This window comes from Hirundo rustica, chromosome W (genome assembly GCF_015227805.2).
Source record: "Hirundo rustica isolate bHirRus1 chromosome W, bHirRus1.pri.v3, whole genome shotgun sequence".
NCBI lineage: Eukaryota > Metazoa > Chordata > Aves > Passeriformes > Hirundinidae > Hirundo > Hirundo rustica.
Genome location: NC_053487.1, coordinates 2,475,021 through 2,488,297, shown reverse-complemented (window position 1 = coordinate 2,488,297; position 13,277 = coordinate 2,475,021). Strand labels below are relative to the sequence as shown.

Here is a 13,277-nt window from a genome sequence, read left to right as displayed (position 1 = left end):
AGGTATTGTGATATGTAGTTAATTCGCATTAAATATGGTGATATGTTATATAAAGTTAATTCGCGTTCGGTCGGATTTAAGCTCTGAAGAACCTAGAGTGTATTTAGGGTTAAAAAAAAAAGGCTAAACTGTAAGAAGGGGACACGAGGATTGCAAGACAAGGAGAGTCCCTGCTGGGAAAAGCCTCAGGACAACCAAAAAAACTAAAAGAATAGGAAAGATGATAAACTGTGTCTCCCCCGGAGATGGACCTGCTAACGACCTAGTGATTAAGAGGAGATTGATATCTTATCTGTTCCGGCCCGATTTAACATTTCCAAACCTTCTCTGGACCCGGCAATCATGGCATTGTTCTACTCTGAGAACCCATTCAACCGACCTGGGACCTGAACATGAATACCTAATGAAGCTACCACGAAGCAAGAGCGCTACAATCACCGTCCACTCTCAGCGAAAGACTGTATAAAAATCAGCGGCTCTGGGCACACTTGGTGAACAGAGTGGATACGGAGCGATAGAGTCTGTTTCTGCATTCACCCAGTGCCGAAACCCCGGGGTTCAATGCTGTTCCTTTTAATTGTGGCTGTTAGAGACTGAATTTAAGTCTCGAAATAAAAATCTAAATTTTGATTTACGGAATTGGGCTTGTTCATTCATTACAGTGACTGTCTTGGTTTTGAGAGGAATGACAAGATTTGTCTTTACAAACAAGCCCTGGGTCTGCTGGTAGATAAAACTAGCACTGAGAGATAAGAGAAACAATGGGAAGGATTCTACTGATTGATGAATGGAAAATAAGATACTTGCTTTTACAAACAAACCATAGGTTTGCTTGTAAATTAAATTGAATATTGAAAGATGAAAGCAACAATGGGGGAAAACCCATAAATCCCATAAAAATTAAAAATTTGGGGGGTTATACATGAAAAGGGGAATCTTAGGTCTTAGGCATTTCAGGAAGTCTGTACTTCTCAAGTACCTCAGCCAATGAGGAGAGAGGGAAATGCGGCCGGGAAATTAGGATAAAAAGGAGGCTGTGTCCTCCGAAAATTTGAGAGACCCCCAGGGGAAATGCCCCATGGCCTTTCCCTTTATTTGAATAAAGTAAAAGGACTCCTCTGTTTCCTTTTTGGACATAAACCTCTGGTGTTAGTGGATTAATTTTCCTAACATTTACTAGTATGTATAACAAGGACAACAGACGACAACAACTACAGCATTAATAATAAACAGAACCAAGAACCTCGAAGGGCTTAGCAAAAAGAACAGTGTTGAAGAAGCTGCGACGGCCGGACAGGGCTGGCCCAGCTCCAGCAGGGGCAGGCAAAGGGGCTCCGAATTCCTGGTCACACAAGCAGATGATGGTAGATTTCCCAGGACCGGACTTTCTGATGACAGTGGACTCCTCCCGCAGCAAGCAACAGCCTGGCCGTACTCTCTCTGATGCCGAGAGCAAGAGAAGCTGCCTCCAGCCCTGTCCTTTACCTGCCCCAAAACTCACGTTGTCATCTCCTCCTCCGAGAGAAACTCCCAGAGACAAAAGAAGTGTAGTCAGGTGCTACAACTCCTCTCCTTTGGCCCCTTTATTCTGCCTGAGTACCTATAAGTACCCAGTAGTTAGTTTCCCAGCAACTTATGGGGAAAAATTCTATAAGTAAAAAAAAAAAAAAACTAACCCCCAACAGTGACAAATCAACCTCTACAGAAAGATCTATTCAGCCATCATTCCTAGGACTAACCCCTAACAATATCTTTGATCTTTAAAGTTCAGAGTAAATGAATTCTTAATTCACCTGGTTATACATTCATTGCCAGACAGAGCAGTGTAATTCCTGAAAGTATACGTACTGCACAGCAGGTGTGTGCAAGCGTAACTGCTTACAGCAATACTAAGGATGATCAGTGTAGTGACAGGCTATTTCTGCACTCCAGTAACTTATGCCATTGTTGTAAAGGGGGAGGGGGGGCGGAAATCAGGTCCACAATGGTCAGGAAAACCTTTGCTGGAATGCCCCTAACCATCAGCTTCATATTGAAGAATGCACAACAGATTTTAGTCTACCATCCCAGTAAATACAAATGATCTCTTTTTTCCTATCCTTTATTTTTTACAGTGTCAAACAATATGGAGTTGCAACTGGTTTACGTTAGAGATTACCTAGAGTTGTGAATGCCAACTGTTTAGGTGGAACAAGCTATCTAGAATTAGGATGAACTTTCATTGTTGATCTACTTCTGACAGTTTTGTTCCAAGAAGTTATAAAACAGTTGTGAAAAATAAGTAGCAGTTCTGGCCACAGTTTACAGCTGTCTTCTGAGGCTGCGACTCAGGTAGCATCATCAGAGTTTAAAGAAATGAGCTTCAAGATTGCTTAAAGGTTACTGGAACAATGTAAGACAGCTTTGAAAATCCAAAACTGGTGCATGACATGAGTAAAAGTGAAAATGAAAATGAGAAAACCCAAGACTGTTTTTTATTCCAAATAGACATCTCCATCTGATGGACTTACACATTTGTGCAAAATTTGAAGAACACATATTTTCCCAAAATATTTTACGGACATGATCTTAGAGGTATTTTCAAATGTAAATGATTTTATGAAATATATTTAAAAAAAAATACTTCTACATAATATTCTAGACCACTCCTTTTTGGAAAGCAAAGCAAGCAAAGGTTAAGTTCCCCTACAGACACAGAGCTCTAGATTTCTCCAGGAAAAAGGTTTGTAAAAATCAACATGACATTTAGCTGTATCAACACCCTACACAAAAATGTCAAATTCCACATAATGAAGTACTACAATAGCCCTCCATCTAAATATAATATTTATCTTCTTTTTAAGATCTGCAGGCCTGCAATGTTCAACCTTTTCTCACAAGAAAGAAAAAAAAAAAAAAAAAACAGTAGTGATAAAGGTTAAAGCCCTCTATAAGCAATACACACATGCTAGTAACATGCACATAATCATAAATATAATACAGCGGTCCTCTGCTTAACTAGTAATCTATATAAAGAATACACAAAATCACCAAGCCAGTTAATTACTAGATTAATCCTGATTTAAGGCTGCCTAAATATCCATTTAAAGGCAAAAAGCTTCAACATGTGAATAAACGCTCCTGGAAACTGTCAACAAGAGTTCTGCTGAATAGAATTACAGAGTAGTTTGGGTTGGAAGAGATCTCAAAGACCGTTTAGTTCCAACTCCCTGCTGTGGGCAGGGACACCTTCCACTAGACCAGGTTGCTCCAAGCCAAATCCAACCTGACCTTGAATATTTCCAGGGATGGGGAAAACACAACTTCTTGGGGCAGCCTGTGCCAGTGCCTCACCACCCTCTGTCAGGGACTGAAATGATTCAGGCCTTAAACATCATTATGAAGGAGTTTTGCCCATTATAGCAAAAACTGTATAAAGAAGCTACAGCCACAGAAACCTCCTTGAAGAACTTTGGACTGTGAGTTAAGCTGCCTAGGTAAGATAAATGGGACACTATAGTTCAATCATCTCAGGTCTAAGGAGAAACAAACAAGGCTGAGGGAAAGGAATGCATTCTCAAGAAAGACAAACCCAGAAGCCGTGCTAAGAATCATCTATCTGGGTTTGGGGTGGAGGAGACCACAGCCCACCGAAGTCAGGTTTAGACAGACTCCCCCTGAAACAAGGGCGAGGGGGAGGAGGTTTCAGGTGTGTGGCGTAACCTCTGGTCAGAGACACTGAACACCCATCCTCCTTTACACAAACTGGCTCAGCTGTAAAACCCCCAATCCCACAGGCCACATCCATGGGACATTCACATAAGAGGCAGCTGAGAGGGTGTCATAATCCATCAAAGACCCCCCCAAAGCGCTCCCCAGAGGCCTTGCACCACAGGAATGCATGTGATGCAAAATGATGCAACAGACCCAGAGTCTCCTGCAAGAGACTGCTTCCCCCTCCCCCAGAGGGGAGGTACCTGGACATTCCCACCTGGCCTGAGTGTATATTAACCCATCAGATTCTATGCTTTTGGGGGGACCTTCACCACCAAGAAGACCAGCTGGAGAGGATCAACAGAACATCATTGGGATCCACAGATAGTGATATTTTCCTTATTCTGTCTCTGTCACTCTCTTTCTGCTCCGCACCTATTTTCTATTTCTTTCTCTTCTTTTGTCTCTCTTTCTCTCTCTCTCATATTTACTATTAAATAAAACTCATACTATTGTCTTTGGCATCTGGTCTCATTTGCACCTTAATTTGGGCAGAGGAATTTCTAAATAACTTTAAAACTGGATCATAACACCCTCATAGTGAAAAGTTTAAGTCCAATCTAAATCTACCTTCCTTCAGTTTAAAACTGTTGCCCCTTGTACCATCACTCCATGTCTCTGTAAAAAATCCCTCTCCAACTCTCCTGAAGCCCCTTTAGGCACTGTAAAGGGCTCTAAGGTCTCCCTGAAGCCTTCTCTTCTCCAGGTTTAACAGCTCCAACTGTCTCAGCCTGTCACCACAGCAGAGGTGCTCCAGCCCTCAGAGCATCTTCATGGCTTCCTCTGAACTCACTCCAACAGGTCTATATCCTTCTTATGTTGGGGATACCAGAGCTGGATGAAGTACTCCAGGTGGGATCTCATCTCACAAGAGTGGAGCAGAATTGCCTCCCTCGACCTGCTTGTCACACTTCTTTTGATGCAGCCCAGGATAATGTTGGCTTTCTGGGCACCAAGCACACATTGCCAAGTCATGTTGACATTCTCATCAACCATCACCCCCAAGTCTTTCTCCCCAGGTCTGCTCTCAATCCATTCTCTGCCCAGCCTGTACTCATGCTTGGGATTGCCCTGACTCAGGTGCAGGACCTCACACCTGGCCTTGCTGAACTTCATGACGTTCTCAGGGGTCCATTTTTCAAGTTTGTCCAGGTCCCTCTGGATGGCCTCCCTTCCCTCCAGTGTGCTGACTACACCACACAGCTTGGTGTTGTCAATAAACTTGCTGAGGGTGCACTCAGTCTCACTGACCATGTCGTCAACAAAGATGTTAAACAGTTCTGGTCCAAATACTGACTCCTGAGTATGCTACTAGTCACTGCTGTCCCCTTGGACACTGAGTCGTTGACCACAACTCTGAGTATGACCGTCCAGCTGACTCCTTATCCACTGAGTGGTCCATCTGTCAAATCCATGTCTCTCCAGTTTAGAGACAAGGATGTCACGTGGGACAGTGTCAAATGCTTTGCACAAGTTCAAGTAGATGACATCAGTCACTCTTCCCTCATCCATCAACACTGTAACCCCATCATAGAAGGCCACCAAATTTCTCAAGTACAATTTGCCTTTAGTGAAGCCATGTTGCCTGTCACAAATCATGTCCTTATTTTCCATGTGCCTTAGCATAGTTACCAGGAGGATCTGTTCCATGATATTGCTGTGTAGCAATGTATTTGAACAGCTTAGGCTATAATGTGCACCAGCCTAACCGTCTTTAGTTATTCTTATCAGAACTCTCAGGAATTTGTCAAGGTTACTGAGACAGAAACAGTGCTAAATTAAGAAGGGAGAGCCTGAGAAGCAGAATACCAAGAATGCAAGAATTAGATAAAGGAGGCCCACAAAGAGATGACCTGCAACCAATCATATTTCCTGAAGAGTGCATGCTGGACACATGGACAAGATAGAGGGACCAATCAAATAATGCGTGAACAGTATTCTTAGAATGTATAAAGATAGCTTAATGTAAACAATAAAGGGCTTCTGCTCAATCACATTGGTTGGTAGTCCAGAGGTCCTGAACTCCTGCATTGCTGGGCAGCAGACAGGTGAGACTGATGGGACTGTAATTCTGTGTCTTTCTCATTATCCTTTCTAAAAACATGGGTTATATTTCCCCTTTTGCAGTCAGTGGGAATTTCATTGGACTGCCACAACTTCTCAAATATAATGGATACTGGCTTAGCTGCTTCCTCTGCCAGGTCCCTCAGGACCCATGGATGCATCTCATCAGGTCACAGGGGCTTGTGCACCCTCAGGTTCCTTAAATGGTCTCAAACCTGGTCTTTTCCTAGAGTGGGAGATTCTTTGTTCTCCCAGTCCCTGCATTCACCTTCTACAACTCAGGTGGTGTGCTGGTAAAAACTGAAGCAAACAAGTCATTGAGTACTTCAGCCTTCTCCATGTCCTGGGTAACCAGGTCTCCCATATCCTTCCAGAAAGGGCACACATTTTCCCTAGTCTTCCTTTTATCACTGACGTACCTTTAGAAGACTTTCTTGTTACCCTTGACATCCTTGGCCAGATTTAATTCTATCAGTGCTTTAGCTTTCCCAACTTGATCTCTGGCTGCTCAGACAATCTCTCTGTATTCCTCCCAGGCTACCTGTCCTTGTTTATACCCTCTGTGGGCTTCCTTTTTCTGTTTGAGCTTGTCCAGGACCTCCTTGTTCATCCATACAGGCCTCCTGGCATTTTTGCCTGACTTCCTGTTTGTTGGGATGCATTGCTCTTGAGTTTGGAAGAGGTGATCCTTGAATATCAACCAGCTTTCTTGGACCCCTCTTCCCTCCAGGGTCCTATCCCATGGCACCCTACCAAGCAGATCCTTGAACTGACCAAAGTCTGCTCTCCTGAAGCCCAGGGCAGTGAGATTGCTGTGTGCACGCCTTGCTGCCCCAAGGATCTCAAACTCCATCATTTCATGGTCAGGGCAGCCCAGGCTGCCTTTGAGCTTCACATTCTCCACCAGCCCCTCCTTGCTGGTGACAATAAGGTCCAGCATAGCCCCTCTCCTCATTGGCTCCTCTAACACTTGGAGAAGGAAGTCATCAACCCATTCCAGGAACCTCCTGGATTGCTTGTGCTCTGCTGTGTTGTCCCTCCAACAGGTATCAGGGTGGTTGAAGTCCCCCACGAGGACCAGGGCTTCTGAATGTGAGGCTGCTCCTATCTGTTTGTAGAGGGCCTCACTCACTCAGTTCCTGATCAGGTGGCCTGTAGCAGACTCCCACTATAATGTCACCTGTCCCTGCCCTCCCTTTAATCCTGACCCATAAACTGTCAGCTCCTCATCCATCCCCAGGTGGAGCTCCATGCACTCCAGCTGCTCATTGACATAAAAGGCAACACCACCTCATCTCCCCTGCCTGTCCTTCCTAAAGGGCCTGTGTCCTATTCAAACACTCATCACAGGAGCCTCCTACCATGTCTCTGTGTTGCCAATAAGATCATAGCCCTGCAGGCATGTGCGCATCCTGTTTATTCCCCATGCTGAATGTGTTTGCATAGAGGCATTTAAGTTGGGCCCCTGATGAAGCTGATTTATTGGCTGGAATTCCTCAGTGCTGCTCTTCAGATGCTCTCCTGCTGACCTGTGATCCCTCTCCAGGCTTTGGGAATCTCTCCCTGGCCTTGGCATCTAATAGGAATGGGATAGACTGAGTTTCCCCTCTCTCAGCAATTTTGGTTTAAAGCCCTCTTCACCAGCTTGGCAAGCCTATGACTGAAGATGATCTTCCCCTTCTCTGACAGATGGACCCATCAGCCCCTAGCAGACCAGGTTTCTCAAACCAAGTCCTATAGTCTAGGTAGCCAAACCCCCAGCTGTGACACCAGTACTGTAACCATTTGTTGATTTGCCAAATTTGACTAACACTTTCAAACTCCTTCCTTTTGATCAGGAAGACTGATGAAAAAACTACCTGCACTCCAGAGTACCTTACCACTGCTCCCATTGTCTTATTTTAGAATAGCTTATATTCTAAATATTGTGTGCACATTTCTCAGGTATAAAACCCAAAAAATTGCTAACAAATTCTTGCCTTAAAACTGAAACTGTAATTAACATGTTTACTAGCATACAACTATACTCAACATACTTTTTTATTTCCAGATTATAAGTAATCACAAAGCTACATAAATTCAGAAGGTCTTCCAAGCATGTTATTCTACAATGATAAGAGTATGAGAAATACAGAAACTCCAGCTTTGTTCTAAAAAGCAAGAAAACAGCCACAGGCATCTTAAAGATTTGTGATGAGAATTTGGAGTATAGCCCTCTAGTCTATTACGAAAATGATACCCAAGATATTTACTGTAAGATCTACTTACTTCAAATCTTAATCATAGAATATCCTGAGCTGAAAGTGACCCACAAGGATCATAGAGTCCAACTCTTGACTCTGCAGGGGACAGCCCCAAGATTCATACCATGTGCCTGAGAGCATTGTCCAAATGCCTCTTGAACTCAGATGGGTTTGGGGCTGTGATCACTGCCCTGGGGAGCCTGTTCCAGTGCCCAACCACCCTCTGGCTGAAAAACCTTTTCCTAATATCCAACCTAAACCTCCCCTGACACAGCTTCATGCCATTCCCTCAGGTCCTATCACTGGTCACCAGAGAGAAGAGATCAGTGTCTGCCCCTTTGCTTCCCCTCGTGAGGAAGTTGTAGACTACAACTACAGTTGTAGACTGAGGTCTCCCCTCAGTCTCCTCCAGTCTGAACAAGCCAAGTGACCTCAGCTACTCCTCGTATGGCTTCCCCTCTAGACCCTTTACCATCTTTGTAGCCCTCCTTTGGATGCTTTCTAATAGCTTCATATCTTGCTGTGGTGGTGCATCCTCCCTTTTCCAGGCCACACTGTGATCTGAGAAACACTTTTTAAGCCTTGGCCTTGACAAACAGCACATGGGCTCAGCTCTTCTTGAGCTTATCAGAAACACTGTCTGCTCCCAGGAACTGCTGCTGTCTAACTAGCTCCTGTTTTCTTTATGAACAGCCTTGGAAACTCTTTTCCTTGCCTGAATGGCATAATATCCCCATTCTCACACTTTCAAAGAAAGTACTGACCCAAACTGTGGCCAGGATGAAAGAGTTATGACTACAGCCTATTCTCTAGTGACCCTATAAACAGCACTTCAAAATGAGACCATTTAAACTCTTCTGAACTGCAGAAAGCTGTGACCAGCAACCTCCCTCTGAGTGGGGCCTCTCAGAGCCAGCAAACTCATGTTTGCTGTACTCAGAGGACTGCTGAACAACGACAGTCCTGGGACAATTCCCCCACTCCTCGAGGCCTGACCCTTCACCTGCTGGGGAGATGCAAAGCCATCTGAAATGAATATTTCACTTACCCTTGAAGGGAATTTTTCACAGGTAACTTGCACTGACTCTTTATATCTGTGTGCATACACATGCACATATGCTATAGGAAATCTGGGAGAAATACTGCTTTCTTAGATGTTTAAGTACCTTAGATATCCAAGTAGATTAGGCCTGTAAGTAAAGTTAAGTCATAAATGATAAGCTAAGTTAAATGCTGCTAAGTGTTGTTCTTTTGCTAAGTTGCTAAGTTTAACTTCAAAGTTATAACTTAGGTTAAATGCTGCTAAGTTTTATTCCTCTGTTAAGATATAAGTTAAGTGTTGTTTGTTCCTTTGTTAAATTCTTAGGTTTAAGGTATAAGTTAAGTCAAAGTACTGTTAAGTTTGAGTGCTGTTAAGCTTTTAGGCCATATTCCTTTTTATCCTTGCCCTCGCTATCCTTTTGTCACATGCTCACACACACGCACACTCACACCCCCCCTAGATAGTTCTCAGTTCATTTATGTTTAGATTACCTGGATTTTGTTTGGTTTTGTTGTTGCTTGTTTTCCTTGGTGTGCCTTAACTGTCTAGTAAGTAGTAGAATGAATCTTGCCAACAAACTTTGTCATGCTGTCGCTTAATATTAAATCTGGTTTTTACTGATACCCTTGCTGCTGATTTTTTAAGCGATTTCAAACAGTTGTTCATAATGCTTTCTTATATTGTGGTGCCCAAAACTGCACACAGTAGTCGAGGTGAGGCTGCACCAGTGCAGAGCAGAGCAGAGCAGAGCAGAGCAGAGCAGGCCAATCACCTCCCTTCACTGGCTGGCGACCGTGCCTGATGCATCCCAGGACATGGTTGGCCCTCCTGGCTGCCAGGGCACTGCTAACTAATTTCCAACTTAGCATTGACCAGGACCCCAAGGTCCCTTTCTGCAATGCTGCTCTACATTTCATTCCCTAGTTTGTACATACATCCAGGGTTGCCCCATCCCAGATGTCTTTCAATATAGCCTATATAAGAATACAGGCTACAAGTCAGCTGTAATATAACAAATCCAAACAGAAAAGGCTGGAAGTTCAACTCCTACATTCTGCTTCTACTCAACTGACTAGAGATCACTGTAGCTTCCCCAAAGGACAGTTCAGCCAACCCAGGAGTCTTTAAGGCTGCTCCCCACCCGAGTTTTCAGGATCCCATATCAGAGGCCCAGTGTATGGACCATGACACACAATCCTGAAGGCAGAGATGGGAGACAATTCCTACCTTGCCACCAATGCGCACTTGGGCCTGGAGCTTGGCAAGCTTTTCTTGGTTCATGATCGTTTCTTTCATCTGTGGAAGCAACAAGAGCACCCATGCAAAAACAGGTCAGGAAGCACTCGGCAGCGCGGACTACAACCTGGGCCCGGCAGTAAGGTAGGTGGGCACAAGGGGCTCCGCAGCTACCCCTCACTATGCTCGCACACCCGACTGGAAGACGTCCAAACCCTAACGGGGCGGGGGGCGGTCGGTCTGCCACACACAGCGACGCCGAAGCTAAGCTCAGCTCTCCTGAGGCCCTGCCCGTAACTGCTTTAGCCTTGCCCCAACCACAGCAGCCGACTAACCCGCAGCCCTTGGTCGAGCAACAAATTCCACCCTAGTCCCTCCCCAACGTCTCCTTTGTACCTTCTTAAAGCGTAAGCAGCGGTGCCAGAACGGGGGGGAGATGAGGGTTGTGGGAGCGGGATGAGGACCGAGCAGAACACGCGAGATGGCGGCCAGAAGGGAGGCCAGACGCCGCTCTACCACTGCCTAAGCCAGGAGAGTGCGCCCTATGCGGCAGTGAAATCTGGAGAGGCGGAGCTACCACCGCGGGAGGAGTTAGAGGCATAAGATGGGAAGTGGAGGTTACCCTACTTGTAGGGAGTGATGGACTCCAGTAAGCGTGCTGTGCTGGGCAAAGTAAATTTATTTGTGTGGCTGAGTTGGGGTGCAAGGTAAAGTCCACGCGTCTTTCCCACCCCCCTTTCCCCCTCTTTTCCTCGCCGCCCTCTCCCCCCCGCCCCCCGTCTCTTCTCCCTCTTTCCCCCTCCCTTCGGGCGTGTTCGTTTCTGTTTGCGAACTTGTTTGGTGTGTGTGGTCTATCCCTTCCCTCCCTGCTTCCCCCACCTTCTCTTGCTTGCAGCCTCACCTGGCCGGGTTTTTTTTTTCCATTAATGGATCTGTCCTCGGTTTGGCTTTTTTCCCCCTAGAAGATATTTAAATGATATATTTTCTCTCTTGGTGATATAATTCAAACCTTGTCCCGGTATCCATGATTTTTCTTTTAGATCCACTTCTTCATGAGCTGCTCCAGTATGGGTCCCCCATAGGGTCACAAGTCCTACCAGCAAACCTACTCCAGTGCGGGGGTCCTCCTCTCCACAGGTCCACAGATCCTGCCAGGAGCCCGCTCCAGCATGGGGTTCTCATGGGGTCAAAACCTTCTTCAGGTGCATCCACCTACTTAAGCCTGGGGTCTCCCACAGGCTGCAGGTGGATCTCTGCTTCCCCAGGGACCTCCATGTGACTTATTAAAGAAATATGGGAACTGATCTAGTATCGATACCCAACTGTGACGGACAAAAACTCTCTAACAGTTTAAAGTTAGAAAGTGTATGTTTATTACGGCCGGGCAGCACGCGGGATATTTCCCTAATTCGCACTGTGAAATTCACAGGTAATTACAAAGCCTTTTATTTACAAAAGTGTTGAATACCCAAAATACAAATGCATATTCATACCCCTGTCACCTCCCATTCCTTGCTTCGTATGCTAATTGGCAAAAAGGCTATTAAGCATGCGTACATTGTTTCTTAAAATGAGTCGGGGGTCTCTTCTGGGGAGGGGTCACCTAAAATGAGGAAGTAAGATGAGTCTTCCTCGTCCTGACCTTTTTACCTTTTCAATGCATTCATGACAAATGAATCTTTGGTAGAACTTACAGTTTCCTGTGTTCAATGGGTCCTTTAAGCAGGAAATCTGCAGCTATCTTATGTCCTATTTACCACATTTTGTTTTTCATTACAAGCACAACTACATAAACATAAACCTGACAAGAAATGAGTTACAAGATCCAGGGTAGCTTATCTAAGATCCGGCTTCTGTTAACTGTGAACAAAGATTACCTATCTACTTCAGCTAATACAGCAACTTATTATCTTAACTTTCCTAAAAATCCTTAGTTCCTCAAAATTAACGTCTCACATGGGCTGCGGGGAGATAGCTACTTCACCATGGTCTTCACCATGCACTGCAGGGGAGTCTCAGCTCTGGTGCCTGGAGCACTTCCTCCCTTTCCTTCTCTACTGACTGATGCCTACAGGGTTGTTACTCTCGCATATTCTCAGTCCTCCCTTCTCTGGCTGCAATTGCTTTGGTGCAATAACTTCTTTCCTTTCTTAAATACGTTGTCCCAGAGGTGCTACTACCATCTCTGGCTTGGCCTTGGCCAGTGGTGGGTCTGTCTTGGAGTCAGCTGGCATTGTCTCTGCCATACATGGGAGAAGCTTCTAGCAGCTTCTCTCAGAAGCCACCCCTGTAGCCCCCCGCTACCAAAACCTGGCCTTGCAAACCCCATACAGTTTTTCTGATTCACAGCCTGACATCAATATAAAGGAAAAATTTCAGAATTACAAGGCAAATTGATGATTACAAACATACATGTTTTAATCGGCTGAAATACTGAAGTGAAAATTAATCACAGAAAGATTATTCCAAGATAAAAGTTGTAGAAAGTGCAGTCCCAGCTGTCAGCCTAGGATTCACTGGCTTGGAGGTATATCATATTCCCTCATGTGAGGTTTTGAAGACAAATTATGCTGAAAACCACATCACTGAGTTGTATCAGGAATCAACTGAAGCAATTAAAGAACTACAGTTTAAGGGAGGCTGTAAGATTTGGTTACATTTCCTGGAACGAACAGCAGACCTTCCAAAAGCAAACTGCATCAGAGAAAAAGCATTTTAGAATGTTACAGTAGTATTGGCTTCTTTTCTCCAGTCTTTTTTGTGTAATTGCATCATAGGAAGCATAAACCTAAAACTGTTTTTACTTGTATCTGAAGAACTGATGAGAAATGAAATAGATCCAAAGCCTGTAGTACTGAAGCAGTGTGAGCTCAGCAAGCATCCTTTCAGTTCTGAAAAAGGATGAAATTTAGGATCTTAATCCTCAAAGAATATACATT

At 44.7% G+C, this 13,277-nt stretch overlaps 1 protein-coding gene across 1 annotated transcript in view; it reads right to left on the bottom strand.

The window, feature by feature from the left end:
* LOC120764871 (transcription factor BTF3-like) overlaps positions 1-10,871 on the bottom strand; it is a 29,364-nt gene extending 18,493 nt beyond the window's left edge. The window contains exons 1-2 of the mRNA XM_040088987.2: positions 10,735-10,871; positions 10,330-10,398 (exon numbers count right to left, since the gene is read on the bottom strand). Of these exons, the coding sequence (XP_039944921.1) occupies positions 10,330-10,398 (69 nt within the window). The 5' untranslated portion in view covers positions 10,735-10,871. The remainder of the gene's footprint in view (positions 1-10,329; positions 10,399-10,734) is intronic.
* Between the last annotated feature and the right edge of the window lie 2,406 nt (positions 10,872-13,277).